Source organism: Petromyzon marinus, chromosome 12 (genome assembly GCF_048934315.1).
Source record: "Petromyzon marinus isolate PM22_M1 ecotype Great Lakes invasive population chromosome 12, UKy_Petmar_22M1.pri1.0, whole genome shotgun sequence".
NCBI classification, from domain to species: Eukaryota; Metazoa; Chordata; class Hyperoartia; order Petromyzontiformes; family Petromyzontidae; genus Petromyzon; species Petromyzon marinus.
The window spans coordinates 14,166,437-14,186,254 of NC_133678.1; the positions used below are offsets into that span (position 1 = coordinate 14,166,437).

General features: G+C 41.4%; 1 protein-coding gene across 1 annotated transcript in view; it reads right to left on the reverse strand.

The window, feature by feature from the left end:
- LOC116941515 (acyl-protein thioesterase 1-like) overlaps positions 1-19,818 on the reverse strand; it is a 40,872-nt gene that overhangs the window by 11,837 nt on the left and 9,217 nt on the right. The window contains exons 4-9 of the mRNA XM_032952656.2: positions 15,914-15,945; positions 14,900-14,965; positions 11,243-11,290; positions 10,242-10,312; positions 6,828-6,901; positions 1,597-1,698 (exon numbers count right to left, since the gene is read on the reverse strand). Of these exons, the coding sequence (XP_032808547.2) occupies positions 1,597-1,698; positions 6,828-6,901; positions 10,242-10,312; positions 11,243-11,290; positions 14,900-14,965; positions 15,914-15,945 (393 nt within the window). The remainder of the gene's footprint in view (positions 1-1,596; positions 1,699-6,827; positions 6,902-10,241; positions 10,313-11,242; positions 11,291-14,899; positions 14,966-15,913; positions 15,946-19,818) is intronic.

Consider the following 19,818-nt stretch of genomic DNA (forward strand, 5'->3'; position numbering starts at 1 on the left):
TCTCTCCCTACACGAAGACCGAAGCCCGGGCTGAAGATAGAAAGGACCGTGGACCCAGCCTTCAGCCCTTCTGAGGGCTAAGGCTCGGCGTATCCAGTGGTCAAGACCCGCCGGGCCAGCGGTGGATCAGATAGCCTCCCCTAGGTCCCAGCCGGAGGACTCTAGGATAGCGGTAGACGTGTGGTTAAGTCCCGCCAAGATAGGAGGCTGTACCTCCTTAGGTATCAAAAAGACCTGTCTGTAGGTCACGCTAAGTCCGGAGGCTGTACCTTCTTAGGGTATCAGGTGAGGGGACCGTATACCCCTCTGTGTGTTAAGGACTGTGTAAAGAGAAGTATTACAATAAACAGAGTGTGCCTCATAAGAAGTGTATTTGTCATTATAAACACTACATAAGTACCAATGAGTGGCAAGTTATCAGTGGTCATGCTCTGGGGAGATCCCTTATCAAAAGAATGTGGAACTTACACTGCCAGGGGATGCCAGTGGAGGTGAGCATTGTTTTTTAGGAGACAGATTTATTGTTTTATCCAGGACAGCTGCACTGAATTGTAGAACTATCAGGAAGGTCCTGCATTGGACTTTTATTTTTAAGATATTTTAACCAATTGATGAGTTTTTATACAAGTTGGAGGAACCTGGAGCACCTGGAGAAAACCTACACGCATGGGGGGGGCAACACATGTTCACTGTACAGATGGAAACAGATGGTGATTCGTCCACTTGCAGTACTGCTTTCTCCTGGCGAGTCAGGGTATGGCAATTTGACGCCCACGGGACGGAAGTTTATGTATGTGTCTATGGGACCTTTTTGCCACTATCAAAAGGATGAAATAATAATAGGTTTTACCCTTTCTGGCAATTAAAACGGTGTTAAGATGTTCACACCAAATAGATATCTTTTGCAAGGCATCAAGTCGGCATTAACCACAAGTGCTTGTGGCATGTTTTGCGCGTGGCATGATTTGCCACAAGTACGTGTGGTTAATGCAGACAGCAGACGATGCCTTGCAAAAGGTATCTATTTGGTGTTTGAACATCTCAACACTTGTTTTATTGCCAGAAAAAGTAAAAACCTGTTATTATTTTTTCAATATTTCTGTGATCCACCAACCCTCGCTGCCTCGACAGTGCTGGATCACAGGCGTGCTCCACCACCCCCTCGCCGTGTCGTCTCGGAGCGAAATGCTGCGTTTTGTATTTCAGCGACAAATACGAGGACCATCACAACGCTGCAGCCTTGCAGAGAAAGAAAACACCGATCCCTCCTTCTTTCTGTAAGAGGCCAGAGACCTCTCCATCACCCCTGCAGTGTGTTTACGTGCATGTGAGAGAAAGAGACCGGTACCGTATTTTCCAGATTGTTGCGCAGTTTTTCCTTGTTTTTTAAAGGAAAATATGGATGGGTCTTATAATCTAGTGTGTGTGGGTGTGACCAGATCTGTATAACGCCACTGACAGCTGACACGAGTTTGGGGTACTGTACATCTTACTTTCCGGAGCGTCGAATAAGAGGGAAAAATATGGCATGCGTGTGTGTGGCAGGGACTATAGAAAGCATGAAAGCATGTGGATGAGAGCGGTAGAGAAGCTGACCGCTGGGAAGGACTTGTGAAGGGGAAGCCAGCAGCTGAGGGCCACCACGCCGGCAAGCTTCTGCTGCGATGTCAGCGCTGTGTACAGAGAGAGGGCGCCTCCCTGCAAACACACACACACACACACAAACACATACGATTATACACAGAGACCACATGAGAATGTGGTGTGCCGCTATCACACGTGGCCACTTTTTGTCTCCCCAGCGCTGATGTTTACACTGCACCAGGTTACTTATTTCAGGGTAAGTTGAGTGACGGGAGGCTCAGAACACATGTTCAGATACGGCTTGCCACTACCATTCTGCATTTTTGGTATTAGAGCCCAATGAGCGAACCATCACACCACGTGTGTCTCTATTGAATGATAAAGCTGCCCCGGTTAGTCTTGTATACTGTAGGGGCAAGTGCTGTTAGCAAGTGATTATTAAGGCCAAATGCCTAAAATGCAAAATTTCCAGCAATAAAGTGGACTAATGATGGAAGAAATTATCGGCGAAACATCGTAATCGAATTGTAAACGTTGTGGGTTTACTCTCCAACACACCGGTGTGCTGAACTCGTAACTAATTGGCATGTTTTGTTCACGTGACAAACCTTACTAATTGGCTTTGTCGGGTGGTAGCGGGTTTAAGGACGCATTTATATTTAACACGATCTAACCCAAAAAATCCTCCATTATGGGTATTGGTCACGGAAGCCTACATGTTAAACTGGAATAAAAGATGAGAACCAACACATTTCTTGAAATGAGCACGTTTACAGGAACTTGGAAAAGTTCTAAAGTTAAGTAATATTTATGACAGGAAGCGGTCAACCTGGTCCAGTGAGTCCTTGACGCTGGTGGAGGTATCAAGGTGTGAATACATAGGAAACAATGTACAGCAAAAGCTCCTTTATCCAGCTTTTTACCATTCAGAATGCTCTTACCGGGCATCTGTCATGGACAGCAACACAAATCTTCCTTCACGTATCCAGCAAAAATTCTGACAGCCATCTGGCGTCTTGCTGTGTGCGCTTCTCACAGATTTGTTGCTTACGGAAGCTTCAGGCCGCTGCCCAGTGGCAGCGCTCACGGCAGTCTGTACATGCAGTTCTGTACGACTGTACACTGTACTCTAAACGGCCCCACTCCTTCTCTACAATCAACTTAGAATACTCGACAAACTGACTTGTGACTACCTCTTTAAAATAACATTATTTCTGATATCATAGTTAAAATGTTGGCTTCATTTATGTCTTTAAAAGTTTTATGTATTTGGTTAACCTGCATCCTCCATTCCCCATTGATGACAGAAAACAGAGCTTTTGCTGTATTGTGATAGTCACAGTAAAAGAGTGACAAGGAAGCGACTAAATAACAATGTGAGAATTACTGGAAAAAAATTAGTCAATATGCAGCATCAACACAAGTTTTGGTGGATTCTGTTAGGCAGCGAAGAACTGCTCCACTTATTACTATTGCATGTCACTTTTGTAACACCACCAGTGAGTGCCCAAAAGTCAATTTTAAGTTGTTTTTCTCAAAAGGTTCAAACTTGTACCCAACAGCCTGAGACGTCTTAATTTGTTTAGCTCGTGACAGAAAAACACCTCTGATATTCATTGAATTTAATGAAGCTACTTATTATCAGTAAAGCGGCAAGAATTCTGCTATGCTGTAATTTCTTAAAAGTTTACAGCTTGCACAAAAACGCATCAGCGCACAGCGACATCCGCGTGCAAAATTAACGGAATTTCACTTTTGAAGGCTTCCATGGTGCCTGATGTCTGGCCAAAAATATAAACCAGCTGACTCGACAGTCCCTAGGAGGCGTTTCTTAACCAGCAAAGATGCGTGTGATGCAAGAGTTTTATCTTCTGCTCTAGGCGGAGAACATTTCTAAACGCACTCGAAGTGAATTAAGAAATATGGGGACTGTGGCCGTTGCATAAAACACCTTAAGTGGAATTTTACCACAATTTGTCACTTCAAGCAGCACAAGTTATGGCGGGAAATGCCTTATCTTGTTGCATGAGACGGATCGCTGGCCTTTAAGTATAACAATGTGCCACTTGTAATGGCTTGCCATGTTCCGATGCAAAAGAAGTTGTGGTTTTTATTATAATTAACAAACAGGAGAAATAAAAATACGAATTCAGAAGCATTGGAATCACTCAGCTGGATTATAATGACTCCATAAGAGTAATGAGCCACCTTTGAATAAACCAGATTCTCGAGGGAAAGTTTGATGATCTCAGACTGGTCCCCAATACCTGCACAAAAAAAACTATTATTTAAAATGTGGGTTTTAACAGAGCATGAATGAGCACTGTTTAACGTTGATTGAGAGAGAGCCGGTCGACTGCAGAAGTAGTTCAGTGGTTTTGTCTTCCGGGGCCATTCTTTGCCATAACATGAGACCCCAATGGCTGCAGGGGTTTCAAAGAGTAATGACACATCTACAAAAATCGCACAATTGGAATATCATGTGAAAAAAAATCAGTAAATTTTTAACTACTTAAAAAAATGTAGAACTACTGTTGAATAGAATGCATTTTGGAATTTTAGTTTTTTAAGAATTCAGCAGTAAAACCAATTTAAATTTATCAGTGTCTACAAACCCACTGATTCATAGGCAGCAGCCTGGGTTCAAAAGCAGGACCTCAGCAGTGCCAGCTCAACATTCCTACCTCTGAGCCACTCTGCCACCTCGAGAACAAGGTCTTTCACATGAATTTTACAAGAAATAGCATACTTTGCTAATGATCAGTTTAACATGTAGGCTTTCGCGACCAATATCATCCATAAGTTTTTTTGGGTTAGATCACGTAAATGTCGTTAAAACCCGCCACCACCCGACACAGCCAACTAGTAAGTGTTGTCACGTAAACAGAACATTGCAATTCGTCACTAGTACAGCACACCGATGTGTTGGAGAGCCAAGCCACAACATTTACACTCTTGAGTATGACGTTTCGCCAGTAAGTTAATTGTAATAAGTTAGTTGTAATTACTGGCGAAACATCGTACTCAGATTGTAAATGTTGTGGTTTGGCTCTCCAACACACCGGTGTGCTGTTCTAGTGACGAATTGGCATGTTCTGTTTACGAGACAACCCTTACTAATTGACTGTGTCGGGCGGTGGCGGGTTATAACGACACATTTATATATTTACGCGATCTAATCCAAAAACCTCTATGTGTGCTAATGATGACTGACAGGAGTTAAAATTAAATTTGTTTACCCAAGGCATCCTCTGGTCTAACACCGTTTGAGACTAAAGAAAGCTGTCTCTGGTGTGGCCCAATCAGTTTCAAAGACAATGCATATAATATCAGATTACGTTTTTTGTTTGCATTCTGACCACAAGTATTGTGGTTAATGCAGACATGATTCCTTGTAAAAGGTTTCAGTTTGGTGTTGTAACATATTAACACCTGTTTTGTTGCCAGAAAAAAGGGGAAAACCTATTCTCAAGATTCAAGGACTCTTTTTCCAGGGGGGTTCTGAATTACGATGTTCAACCAATTCCATATTAAATGTGTCTGCATTTGGTAGTGTACCCACAGACATCCCACGGACGTCATTACGATACTGATCAAAGCCCTGAAACAAGTGTCATTATTTTGTGTGGCAACATGTGCCCTCCGGTTGGAGAGGGATTGCTCCACAGCTCCAAGCTTGACCACGTCTACCCAACACCCTGTACTGCGTCTTCAGCACATTCACAATGCATGCATTTTGTGCCAAATTGGCAAAACTGGGCTGCCGAGTTAATACGAAATAGTCATCAGAGGCAAAACAAATTTTATCCGTGGTGCTATAGTTAGTGCGCTCAGCTCCCAATTGGTAGAGTTAGTTCAACTCTTGATCGGGGTTGACCCATTGCATCATCATACCTCAGTGTTTGAGAAAATGATAACTACTTTTTGGTTAGACTACAGTGGTTGTCCAATATAAATTTAGAATTCCCAATGGTGGCTGGAGGCAGTGGAGATGGATGCTGTCCCATGCTCATTCAAAAAGCGGAAGACAAACACTCTGATGTCTTGAAGATCAGGTTCCCCAGTGGCATTTGTTTAAACAAGGTCATCTTGGTCATATTTTTACTTCATGGAGTCTCACAGTAAAATAATGGTCTCTTACACCAATGCTGTTGGGTGCTCTGATATTTTGGGTAGGTGTACCATGTAAAAGAAGACTCTGACCCTTTTATTTGTCCACAAGGTAAGGTCTTTATTTCACGGTACGGGTCCGCACCTTCGTTCTCGCTCTCTCCCACAATGCCCCGAACACCGCCTCCTGCTCCCTTTTAACCTCTTCATGGCTCCACCCCTAGTCGCACTCCGTCTCCACCAATCATCCTCTCTTACCCTCACTTGGCCTAACCATCCCACCTGACACTCACCCAACCCTCCAGTTATTTTCCTTTTTTAATGCTCCGGCCAATCCTCTTGCTCCCCATGCCCTAACCAATTAGAGCATGGAGTGTTTGCTCCAGAATTCTTGATTACTCTGTCCCAGGGATTGTATGGGACAACCACTACACATGTATTAAGATAACACCACACCATACAATAACCCCTTGTTTGACCTTATAGGCCAGAGGGAGCATTGCTGCGAGCAAGCACCAACAAAGGCCAAGATGCGACACTCGGGCAGAAGTTGTCTACACATTGCTGATGTTTTACACACCACACCAGATACTCCTAATGGACAGCCAAGACAAGCTCAGATAGAAAAATGTTATCCATGGCTGGAAATTGAACCTGGGCGAATGGGTTAGTATGGCAGTGTGCTAACTACTGTGCCAGTGTACTAATTACACACACACTCAACACGTGTACGTATATACACAAGTATGGAATTGTGAATAAACCCTGTGAGCAAATCGTTTTTCTGTAAGCCTGCCTAGAGTGACATCTAGTGGCTAAAAATATAAAACACGGACCTCTGTTTCCTAACTTTATGAACAACCTATATTGTTACAAAACACCAATAGAAACAGAAATTTATTTTAGACATAGGCAGAATGAGAGAAGCCAGGCATAAATTGCAGACAGAATATTGAAGACAGACACAAAGCCAAGTGATACGCATCAAAGAGTCAATGTGAAAACAGAAGTCAAATTGTGGCAAATAGAAGTCTTTCTCTAGCAGTGGAGAGAGATTGTCTGATGCGGTGACCATGACAAGAACACTGTGACAGCAGCATGCGGTGTGTTGGTGTCAGCGTGCCGGATAATACCTGTGAGAATCCCCCTAGGATTATCCTGTTGGACGGGATGCCGCTCTCCACCTCCTGGTCAATCATTTTCTTTACTGTACGCCGCACGACAAGAGAACAGGAAACACATCACGTGAACATACACTGCAAGTGAGAGCTCATGGCTGTGTGCAGTTGCTGACATTACAGTTTGCAAGAAAAGGTTAAATGTGTTCCTGTGCAAACGAGCATAGGTCTGTGCACATTTCTGCTGAGACAGACCAGTGGTGAAAATTCCATATTCCATAGGATACGCAACTACTGGCTTTTCACAAAGTAGTACAATTATTAATCCATAAGGGATGATATGCTGAAAAGATTTTAATCGAATAATTTAATTCACAACCTCATGACCGAGTCGAGCAGTTTAACCACAGCACCACCCAGTGGATGTCATTCATTAAAAACTTGGAGCCTTTTAATTGCCATGCCCTATTTGGTATTTTAAAAGCTAAGTCATTTGATGAACTGATTACTTTTAACATTACTGCAAATGTTTTGTGGGTGGTGTCTCAACCCCTGCTTCTATCTGGATAGTATTAATCAGAATCGCCATTAAAATGTACAACTTAAGCATTGGTCATATATTTCATTGGTGATTCCATGAAATCAAGCAGGCCGCGTGGGCCCTCCCATCATGCCTGAATGCCACACCGGGCTCTTCCCAAGCCACTCCCACCCCTACAATTCTGCCCATCCAACGACTTCACTAGGAATCGTATGCAGTTCTAAAACGGCATTGAGATTCCACACTATGAATTGCGAATAACCCCGAGCTCTAGGGGATACGATAAAAATAGCACAGTAATTCCTAGAAAATCATCGCACAAATCTCACCACTTCTTTTATTAGAAGGATCCTGATTGGAAATGTTGGCAAACTCATTCATAATTAATTCGGATTTATAAGCATTTGAGAGGTAACCGGTGCCTGAAGAAAACCCACCCACATGAAAGAATAGTACCCAAAGGTCCACAGGGATTGGTCAGCTACCCATTCGCTGCATCTACTTGGCAACCTGGCAGCACTATAGGCTGGGAGTGACACAACACGTCACGATCTCTGCGTGATCTACCAACCGTGCCTCCATAGCTATGGATCATAGGAATGTGCCACCACACCCTGTGTAGATTGCAGGCTAAAATAAAAAAAGGACATTTCCAAATAAATCTCAAAAAATGGTATATCAATTTGTTAAAGTTGTCTGGCCCACACACAAACACCGTGTCCCCGTTTTTGCTACTCACGGTGGAGTGTAAATTAAAGCCGGTACTGGAAATCTTTCTTAATTATTCATTATCAGACCGTTAACGAGATGCCAGTGCAAATCTCACAAGTAATGAAAAACTCATCTCGCCCACATTCAAATTCACCCTGCCAATTTCTGCCTCCAAACTGATCCCATCAAACAAAAAACGTATATATTAAAACTCGTGTGCAAAAACCACTGATGACAGATAACTGTCAGAAGGTAAATGTAAATGAGCAAAAACCACTGATGACAGATAACTGTCAGAAGGTAAATGTAAATGAGCAATGTGCACTGTTGTGTATAAATCAGCCACACGCTGCATGAACTAGAGTGCTCGACTTCCCACGGGGAAGGTTATGACTTTGAATAAAATTTGGCGGTAAACCAAGTGCAACATCATGATCTCTTTGGATTTCAATAAAATAACTAAACAAGCATGGTAAAAAGCAAATTTAGTACAATTAGGAAGTGTAATGATTTCTACCGTGCTTGTTTATAAGTCCATTCTCTCCTCCGGCCGCTATGGGCAGTAATTCCACACAACGCTCCGTGCTTGTTTGTTTAGAAGTCCAGTGTCCAGCTCGTCCGTTCGCTATTGGCAAGAATTCCACACAACTCCCCCTCTCTCTCTATTTAAGGCCTCGACACAGAGACGTTGTCTTTCTGTGTGCCTATGTGTGTGTCTCTCTCTGCTTGTGTGTCTGTGTGTCTCCGTGTCTATGTTTTGTCTCCCTCTCAAATTTAGCAATCTTTGGAAGAATGTAATAAACCAGGTGGGGTGTTGACTGTTTTGTTGGCCGACTCTCTGTGTTGTATTGCATTATATTTCCAAGTTTACTATATTTGTTTTCTCATTCATTTGTACCTGATGATGGTTGCTTCTGTTGCAATCAAAACGTCGTATTCTATTATTATTTTACTTAATTTCTTTCTACGTGACTTTACCAAAAGAACCAAAGAATAATTCCTGCAGTCACGAAAGCTTCGAATCTAGTTTATAAATGTGTCGTAAACCTCCAAATCCGACACAGCCAGTAAGGTTTGTCACGTAAACAATGCACCAATTAGTTACTACTTCAGCCCACTGCGATGTGTTGGAAAGTAAATCCACAACATTCAAAATTTGTGGAACTTAAATTGTAAATGTGCGCGTTGTTTACGTGACAAACCGTACTGGCTGTGTCGGGTGGTGGAGGGTTACGGACACATTTATACTTACGCGATCTAACCCAAAAACCTTTATGAACTGTGTTGGCTGTTGTATTTATATGTGATTTTTTTCAGGAAAAGTACAAATGTTATTTTCTTAAATGTCACTGTGCTACATGACAGTCTTGGGATTTTTGTGTTAATACATTTCCAATGTTTCTGCAAATGGCATTGCCAAACTCCTTTTTTCCACGAGCTACAGTTGTCCCTCACTATAACGTGGTTCACCTTTCGCGGCCTCGCTGTTTCGCGGATTTTTTTTAGTGTAATTTTTTTTCCTGCATACAGTATGAACGCGCATTGTGTTCGGCGTCCTGATTGGCTAAGGGAGAACCGCACATGTGTTCTGCGTCCTGATTAGCTAAGGGAGTACAGAATGTGTTCGGCTAGCCAGATTTACAAAAATGTTTGGGCTTGAAAACAGGTTTTGATCTTTGGTTTCATTTACTAATATTGTACTTATTTTTTTAAATCTGCGAAAGTTTGAACTTTGAGAGTTTTTAAATAAGAGAGAAATGTGAGAAAATGTTAATGCCCGTCTGAGAAAAGTGTATAAAAGTGTGTGGTTAGGGGTTTTACGGCCTTAAAACATGTATAATAATTGTAAAAAATAAAGCTGATTACTTCGTGGATTTCGTCTATTGCAGGTTATTTTAAGAACGTATCCCCCGCGCTAAACGAGGGACCACTGTATTGTTTTTTGTTTGTAATTGCAGTTTAATTTAGATTGTACAGTGAATGGGGACATTAAGTTTTGTTCAAGGTGCTCTAATAAATAAATTTATTATAACATTCAAATCTGGCAAAATCACCAGTGGCTGAAATATGGATTTGAATTCAGAATCTCAGAGGTGCTGGTTAAGTGCTGTGAAACAGTATTAGCCACAGAGACAACCAGTCATCTCTCACTGTTCATGTAATAAGTCAAGGGTTACCATGTTCTGCTGCTTGTTTGATGCCCTGTTCATCTTCCCTGGCATCCAGGCTGAGGTCAATGATGTCAAACCTGGAACATGACAAGTATTCATGAAACATTTAGCCCTCAAAGCTGTGGTATCGCAAAGTATTGCAAAGTATTTAAAATCCAATTTCAAGCGGTGAAACTTTTGTCTAAAATTTTAATTCAAATCGAGCATCTGAGGTGCTGGCTATATGTCACATGACACAACTAGCGTGTGCCTTCTGAGCTTCGTGGCGACAACAAAAATAAAAACCTCTGAAGTACACCATACAGACCTTAGTAGCGATCACAAACCAGTCTTATGCATGGTGCATTTGTCAACTGTCCTAAACCACTCAATAACGTAGCTCTCTAATGCTGAGTCGCAGTAAATCGCAGATTTAGTGGATGTGGTTGGGAGGTGGGGGGAGGGATGTGTGTCAGACAGAGAAAAGATTTATCGATGCCTGAGCATTATGAGCTAAGAATGTCTTTGTAAACTTGTGTCGAGTTGATTCAATCTGGTGGGAAAATGGGGGTTGCCTGACAAGGCTTATTTCCTGCTAGATGGGGTTAGATTTTTTGTGTGGAGTAATCAGATTACCAAAGCGAGGTAATGATAATCCCAAAGTGTTACTTTGCATTTGGTGTTCAATCAGGTTACGATTGATAGCATGTGCCAGCTGATTACTTTGAACAAATACTTATTCCTCCAAAAACAATTATTGCGTGAAATGGTGTGGTTAATGTGGGGACAGTAGCAACCAATACACACAGATTGCAATACCCAGTTGCATCAGTGCATGAGAGATGATGACGAATATTGTAGAAGACTATCCGCTAACCATGCTTAGCGGCAGTCTGAGCTATGCAGCATTCTACAAATGATAAAGCTGCTGCCACGCTTGGAGCAAACACACACACTAAATAGTGTATCCGATAGGCGTGACAATGGTAATTTAAATTGAGAACCATGTAATAGTTGTGAGCACTTACCAGGAAGGCATTGTCATCTTCATATTCAACGTGACTGGCATAGGTGGACTAGACGCACAAAAACATACGTGAACAAAGTCAGGTGTTTCCTTATTCAAGCAGGTATTAGTTGAGCTAACCTCCATTGCCTGCACGATATCCATGAAGTACATTTAACATTTTCCAACAACGTAACCCTCAGGTTTGGCAATGTTTTCCTGCTATTCAAAGCATGCACCTCCCATGCTTCTTTGCACACTTTTCAGCTTTTGTTACATTTTGTCCGCGTTCGTGTTTGCAATGCATGACATGGCAGGAAATATACACCTATTAAAATGGTCAATGTCACTCATACTTTTCGATTTAAAGCTTTCGTGACTGCAATGATTCATCTTCTTTGGTTCTTTCGGTAAAGTCACGTAGAATGAGAATAAAATAATAAATTGATAAAATAACACAATAATATTCTTACGACGTTTCGGCCACAACACAAGCGGCCTTCATCAGGTGAAGACAGTCTCGTCCCTTCACCTGATGAAGGCCGCTTGTGTTGTGGCCGAAACGTCGTGAGAATATTATTGTGTTATTTTATTTTATCAATTTATTATTTTATTCTCATTCTACGTGACTTTACCGAAAGAACCAAAGAAGATCACTCATACTTGTTAAATATTTAGAGTTAAATTAGAGGTTTCAAAAACAGTGAGGTAAATCTCTTTGATTGAAAAATTTCAGAGGTGGTAATGGCTGAGCGAGACCTTCATCTGATAGTGGATATACAGGGTGTTTTAAAAAGATGGACCCAATTTCAAAGCAGTATATTTTACGATGGTTTACAATTACACAAAAAGTTACAAACGGCTTAATGAGTTATCAGGTTTTACTAACCATTTTATAAATGCTCTATGATGACCTCCACCTACTGTATGGACAACATTGAGACGATATTTGAATTCGTCCCAAATGCCTCTTCTCACGTTTTCCTCTGGGGTGCGTGGTTGCCCTGTGCTCTTCCCCTTACATAAACAGCCTGTTTCCTCAAATTGTGGGTACCAACGACGAATGCTCTTTGACATTGGCGGATCAATGCCAAAACGCCGTTGAAACGCACGCTGCACCGCAATTACGGATTCAGTCTTGCTGAACTGCAGAACGCAAAACACCTTGTGTTGTGGGGTCACCATCTTGCGAATGACTGAGGTTAGGGGCTGTTTGTGCGCTGGGAGAAGCATCTAGCAGTAATTATTTTAAACTCTATGCCCCGCCCATTCAAGTGGTAAGAGTTTAATTCATGGGTGGTTCGTGGTTGCAGAGATATAGCAATTTCAAATCGGATCCATCTTTTTGAAACCCCCCTGTATTATGGCTGATGGCGATTGAGAGTAGTATGCATCCAAATTTGCGTTATGGATGTAGCATTATGAACACAAAGAAATCACGAGACATATCATGTATAAGCGAAATATTAATTATAAATCAAGAAAATGCAGAATATCACATTGCCATGAAATCATATATCAGAAGTGCAGGAATTCGGGTCAATTCTCGTAATGGAATTTAATGTTTTTTCTTTCAAACTGCATCCTTCATCACAAAATTCTCAAGAAAGCTCGTGTTATAGTGCGAGTGCACCGGGTTTAAATTTTTGCATAAAAAATACAATTATATAAAGGATAGTACACATTAAAATACCATATTAAATGCACATTAAGCAAAATCCAGCTGTGATTACAATTTGTCTGGGATTTTAAATGACACTCTAGGTTCAGACACCATTACATCCATAATGGTGGTCTTCAGGTAGTACCATTAACATATTAAAACATGGTACATAAATACGATTTATGAGTGCAGCCAGGTCTTTTTTTTACAAAGTATAATTAAATGTTTTGGATGCAGGTTACAAACATCACACACTTTTGATAAAATGCCAAATGCTTGTCCATTTCTGTTATGCAAAACGTGAATTTCTTTGGGCAAGAAATCCAGGAACTCCAAATCGTGAATTTTTTATGGGACGCATTATAAAAATCACTTTATGTGAATAGTAAAAATTATATTTATTTATTTAAGCATTCCTTGTCTATGGTTACAAAGCTACATGTTATGTGCAAATGTATAATCAAATATGCTGGAATTGCCCCAATTGGAGTTATGTAATGAGGTGAACAAACATTATTCTGAACCATCATGTCACATGTGACACCACCAAACTACTTCAATAACCCTCTCTCAGCCCATACAGAGTGCTGATTTCTGTTCTTTAAAGAAAGGCTAACCACAATAGTACAATACAATGCTAATTTCAGCCTTCACAGCTGCACGCGGTCAAAACATGTGAGAAACCAAATTAATTGAATAGCTTTTTTTCTGTGTTATATTTCAGCATCCAAGCCAATACGGTTTGATAGAACCTAAATAAGAACCCAAGATCACTGTGGTGCAAGACGAGTGGGGCTGACAAGGCCATTATGAGCCCAGGCACCCAGCCGTCTCATTATTACTATCATCACACTGTAAAAAGAATCATAATAGTAACATTTAAATCTCGGACCAATTGTCGCAAACGATATTAAACCAATTAGGCAACACAAATGTCCCAAAATGGTAATGGACAAGATATTTTAATGAGTTGTCAAATGGCCCATCCAAAATGCAGCTTATAAATGCACAGCCACCCTGAAAAGGCATTACTGTGACAACGCAGACACGGTATTAAATATTTATTGGGGAGGAATAATTATTAAAAAGAATCACAGCTAATTTGATAGAAGATTGGTGCTAGCAACAGCACTTGCATGTGGTCACTTTGCAGTGTCAATGTGAGACAGATGACAGAAAAACCTGTCGCCTGACAGGGAAAGCAGTGAATGACACTGATAAAGCCATGATATTTCTGTACATGATACTCTTGGAGTGCATTGCACTTGACATTGCATGTTAAAACGCCCCGTCTCGTTCCTCAAATTGCAAGTTCCCTATACACATTCTCGGTTCTTTTGGTAAAGTCGCGAAGACAGAAAGCAAAAATCAAAATAAACAAACAAACCCATGACGTTTCGATCGCAACACTAGCGGTGGTCTTCATCTTTTCTCTCCACCTGATTGAAGACCGCTTGTGTTGCAAGCGAAACGTTGTGGGGTTTTTTTTTGCTTTTTGTTTTCTATCTACGTGACTTTACCGAAAGAACCAAGAACATGAATTCCTGCAGTCACCAAAGTTTTAATTCAAAATTTTCCCTACACACGTTGCTTCGTCGTCACTATAAAATTATTTGCCACACAAGTGAGTGTTTAACTGCGGGAAATATGCAGGAGACACCTAGAGCCAGGTCTGATGAGTACCAAGCATCTTTTAGAATTTTGAAACTGGGATAACTGGGGAAAACCAAGTATACAAGATGATAATATTCTAGATTTAAAGATTATAATACCCCAAAATACACAGACAGCACAGCTAGTTGCCATACTACCACCCAATAGCCACAAATAGCCACATCACATTTGTGTAGTCCTTGTATGATTGGGCTGAGTCCATCACACTCACTACACTTACAGTCATTAACTAATTAAACTGGGATATGAATCCAGGATATGAGTGTTGTCAGTTCCGTGTCTATGACACAGCCATTCTGAACCCGTCGATCCACCTGATACTCAACTCGGAGCAACACTTACGCATGGGGGCAGATGTACTTGATGTGTGGGGAGCGGATGCTTGCCATGGCTTCAGCCCAGCCGTGCCTGAAATTAAAAACACGGAGATGACACAGATGCCAACAATAGCCCTGGCGATCTAGCGCACCCATTAAAGCAGCACAACAAATTGGTTTCATGTAGCGTGGCCCCCAAACAACTGCTGTGTGTGCAGCAAGGGGGGGTGACACTGGGAGCTAAGCAGCTCTTTGCCAAGCCACCCTGTGAAGAATAAACTTCAATAAAACAGGTTTTTTTATTGGTCGCAAAAGCTTACATGTTAAAAAGGACAACCTTACACAAAGTCAAAATTGCACGAGCTTGTGAAGTGAGATTTGAAAGGAAAAGGAGATATAAAAATTTAAATTTTGCAGCCAGTACGATCATCAATATTTGTTCTTGGTGTAGGCCACGCAGTAGTTTTATGCAAATTCCCTTTTGTCAATCAGCCTCCACTTCCCGACAATATTGTCACGTTTACAAATGTATGACTTATATCCGTCAATGTATTACTCACATTCTGAGAAAAAGCTCCTCACTGGTGGCTATAGATTATTGATCACTGACATTAACATAAACATTGACGTTTGCTCAAATTGCTTTGAGCTTCATGAGGTAATAATCCACTCGGAAAACACACTCAGTGTAATTCTCCTACCCAACACTAATTACGGCATATCGACTTAAAGTGAATATTTCTATTTAATGCAATGGGGTGTTTTGTGCAGTCACTGGTGACCAGGCTGAGATCATCATATCACTAAGCCTCAGAACCTAGATCATTCGCGAGCGGCTGAAACCCAGATTCGAACCCAGGTCTCCCAGCATTATCAACTCAATGCTGTGACATGGCCATAAATAACCCCCTGAGCCACCTTGTCACTTCCGGTCTGTATACCCTTGCATTGTATAAAGTAGATCCTGGCAGGGAATATCAAGCCCAGTCTGATGAAACATGGACAGCAGTTGTGCGCACAGTATGACTCGTAGTCTTACCCAGTGTCTCCCAGTCCATGTAGGAATATAACCTGTGCACACGATCACAATCGCACACACACAGACAAACCAGACAGAAGATCTTAAGTAAAACAAATAACACAAAATACGTGACGTCACAAAAAGTAACGCGCATATCACTAGATGGCAAGTATGAAACTATGATATATTAAAAATTCCAGTGGATATGTTATCAGTTTACTTGTAAACTTGTGATTCTAAGTTCATGTGTGCTGCTACCCATGTTCTTGTTGTTGCTCCCTTACCCAATCTTGCATTTAGTGTTGACACATCTGCAGGAATTTATGTACTTGTGCAATTTTTACTTCTATACTTTACGTATATTCATTTATTTTTAGCGACTTGCTTATTTTTTTCCTTTATTATGCACTCGTATTGTTTGTGCACGTGACAAGGCACTTCATTGAGCAATAATTTGTGGCCAGGTAGCTTCTGAAAAAGAGCTATATAGCTGAGTGGGCCTTACTTGGTAAAATAAAATATTAATAGCATAGAAAAAAGTTAAATAGTTGCTCAGAGAAGAGTAGGAACACCACTCCATGGCACTCACGATCTTCCAAGACTCCTCTGTCACTATCCATCATGGCTTAGTGCCCTGCCCTGGCACTAAGCCAGACTAAGCCGTGCGGCCAACTGGATTCTAATATACCATTTTATTTCGACGGCATTAGTACATACTATTTGTACTCGGAACATTGCATTTTTTTGGTATGTGGTGCTTTTGAAAATTTTCTCCAAGTCAAAGTTTTCCTAAGTGACACAGCAATTTCCGATGAGCATTGCAGGCACGCTTGCAGACTTGCCAACCTTATGTAAGTAAAATAGATGATAAATATAGTAGTGGTAATACAATTGCATCTGCCCACACTCAAGCCTGCTCAGTAAATCACTTTCAGTGAAGTGCAAGTGTCTGCTATATTGAACACCATGCACTTCGATTAGCACAGTTGGCTACGTATGGTGCGAAAAAAAGTTCAGCATACATACACTATTATCCACCTTTATCTCCCCAGTGCTGATTTTCACACATTGCACCAGATAGTGAGACACTGATTTATCGTTGATCTGACTTAGTGGAGGCCTACAATGTTGCACATGGCCACAAGCTTAACCCAGGTAACTAAGACTTAAATTCAGTATATGAACCACTACAAAGCCAGTCCTCACTAACATGCGAACAAAGCAGCAGCAACCCTTATTTGCTAATAAACTGTGGTGATGTCACCATAGCACTTACCAGTCTAGGAGCACTTTGCGGCCATGTGGAGTGGCTGCCAGGAACTCACAGGGCAGTCCCAAATGTTATATACTGTACAATAATCATTTCTATCCCTTTGTCAAGCCAATATTGGAAGGTTTCCCTACGATGTGTGTGGGTCCAGATGTTGTAAATTAACATACCAGAGTAACTGGCAGGTGCACCACCTGCACTCCCCAGTGCCAACCAGCTGTGTTTTAACCACCAGATGCTCTGCTCGTTGCTGTGAGGGTTGCTGCTCCACCTCTTGTTGTGACTGATATGAGCTATCTCCCACTGCCCAGTGGCATCTTTCTCAAGCCTCCTCCAGAAGCTGACCATGAGACCACTGTTACCAGTTGTCAGTGAGTTCACTAATCGCTAAATCTCTCCCATACCAGATCAGTCCATCTGTTCTAGCCTGTGCCTCACCAAATTATCTCCCCCTGTCCAGCCAAACAATAGCCGATTGGGCAAGTAGTGGCTGGGCTCGTGGCCTGCATGAAAAAGCTAAACACAGCTTCATACCCACACGCGTACGAAACGCACACACAGACAATACACCAAATGGTGCGGAATCGGCAATTAAATGTAGTGTATTTTAAAAACAATATGACGACGTTAACCATTGGAGAGCTCATTGAGATTGTTTAACTTTTGTAAAGTATGTGTTCTGGGTTGCTGTGGAAAGGTAATAAAATTAAACGGCAGGAAATTACTGCGTTTCAGGCGAACAATGACGTAAATGCGGACAATGCTGTTGGTGCAGCACATTGCCATTGCTTCCTTGCTTTTGTTAGGCTCCACAACTAGTGCAGTCAACATATTGCTGTACATATTTTCCTTGGTCACCAACCTCTGGATGCCACTCCAATGCCTGTCTTGGTAACCTGCCCTCCTCCAAACTTCACATGAGCCCTACCCATCGCAATCTTCTCTTCCTGATTATAATCATTACACATATAACACTATTTTTTATGTTGTACTCCAAACTTTGGATTTGCTTACTCTGCTATGCAATGACAGTCTTTAATGCCCACTTAACATAGGACAGCACAATCTGTTAATTACTTATTCTTTGGGTCTTTCGATAAAGTCACGTAGACTTTACCGAAAGACCCAAAGAGTATGAATTCCTACTTTAAGTCAAGATCTGTTAATTACCTGTCACAAATTATGTATATATGTTGAACTTATTTCGTACCATACGTAGCCAACCGTGCTAAGCGGAGGTGTGGGGGAAAGACAACAAACTAAACGCAAAAAGCAGTTCTGGGCAACTGTAGCACGAACTGGATTTGAACCATTGGAACCTCCTTTGCCAGTAGCAAAATATGATAATTGTTTTTTTACCCTTTTATCTGGCAACAAAACTGACACTTTTTTTTATTTTGGCGTCATCTGGTCCAACACCATGTAAGACTAGGCTCTAAGGAAAGCTGTCTCGGGTGTGGACCAATCAATTTCAAGGACAGTGCATACATTATCAGAGTTATGTTTTTTGTTTGTATTTCGACCGCAGGTATTGTGGTCAATGCAAACATGACTCCTTGTAAAAAAAGGTGTCAATTTTGTTGCCAGATTAGAGGGTAAAAAAACAATTATTGGATTTGAACCATTAACTCATTGCAAATTGGTTCAGTGGCAAGTTTGCTGACCACTTAGCCACTTGGTAACACCTCAAAATATTCCATATGCTACCGAGTGCTAATGGTTATTATACTTAGAAATTATGAGCAAAATTATATGTATTTCCATTAGGTTATTTATATAGACATAAAATGGGGTGAACAGACACTGTACATTGGACAACGCAAATGGATATCAATTAATTTCATATTAAACAGATATTTTCACGGCTGCCGTGTTTAAGAGCCATGGGCCAACACGAACTCCACAGGCCAAACTAAGACAAATAAAAAACCAAGACAAATTCCTAGTACACCGTTTGAACGTCCCATACTTGCACAATATGAATTGCTTAGGCTTTAAAAGAAACTTGTAAGCGTAAAAGAACATTCTAGATTTGAGGCTTTCGTGACTGCAAGGATTCATACTCTTTGGTTTTTTCGGTAAAGTCAAGTAGATCTCTGATCCCATCCGTAAAGGATGTCATTCCTGACTTACAGTACCCCGGTGTTTACAAATTGAGTTGTATCTGCGGTGACTGCTATATCGGGGAGACGAAACGACATATTTCTGACCGAATTCGCGAGCACAAATCACATTTGAAACACAGCAGAACGAATTCTTCGGCTGTGGCTGATCATTGTCTCAACACAGCGGGTTGTCATGACATTGTTTTCTCCGATACCAAGGTACTATGCAAACCTCCCGGTTATTACCAAAGATTTGTCCATGAAGCCATCCAGATATACAAACATAGACACAACTTCAACCGAGAGGATGGTTTTAAATTAATCAACCACTGGAAAGATGTCATAAACCAAGTCAAAACTTCAGCTACCTTATAAGCGCACAGCCTTATTTTACCATTTTTCACCATTTTTCATTGCCCCCGTGCAGTGAACCACCGCTTCCTCCGAACCCTCAACATAACAAAAGACAGATTAACTTAGCCTCGCTGTTGTTCCCTGCTTGGCTCCTCCTCCCCCCCCCCCACCTTAACCTGTATATAAGCTCGAGG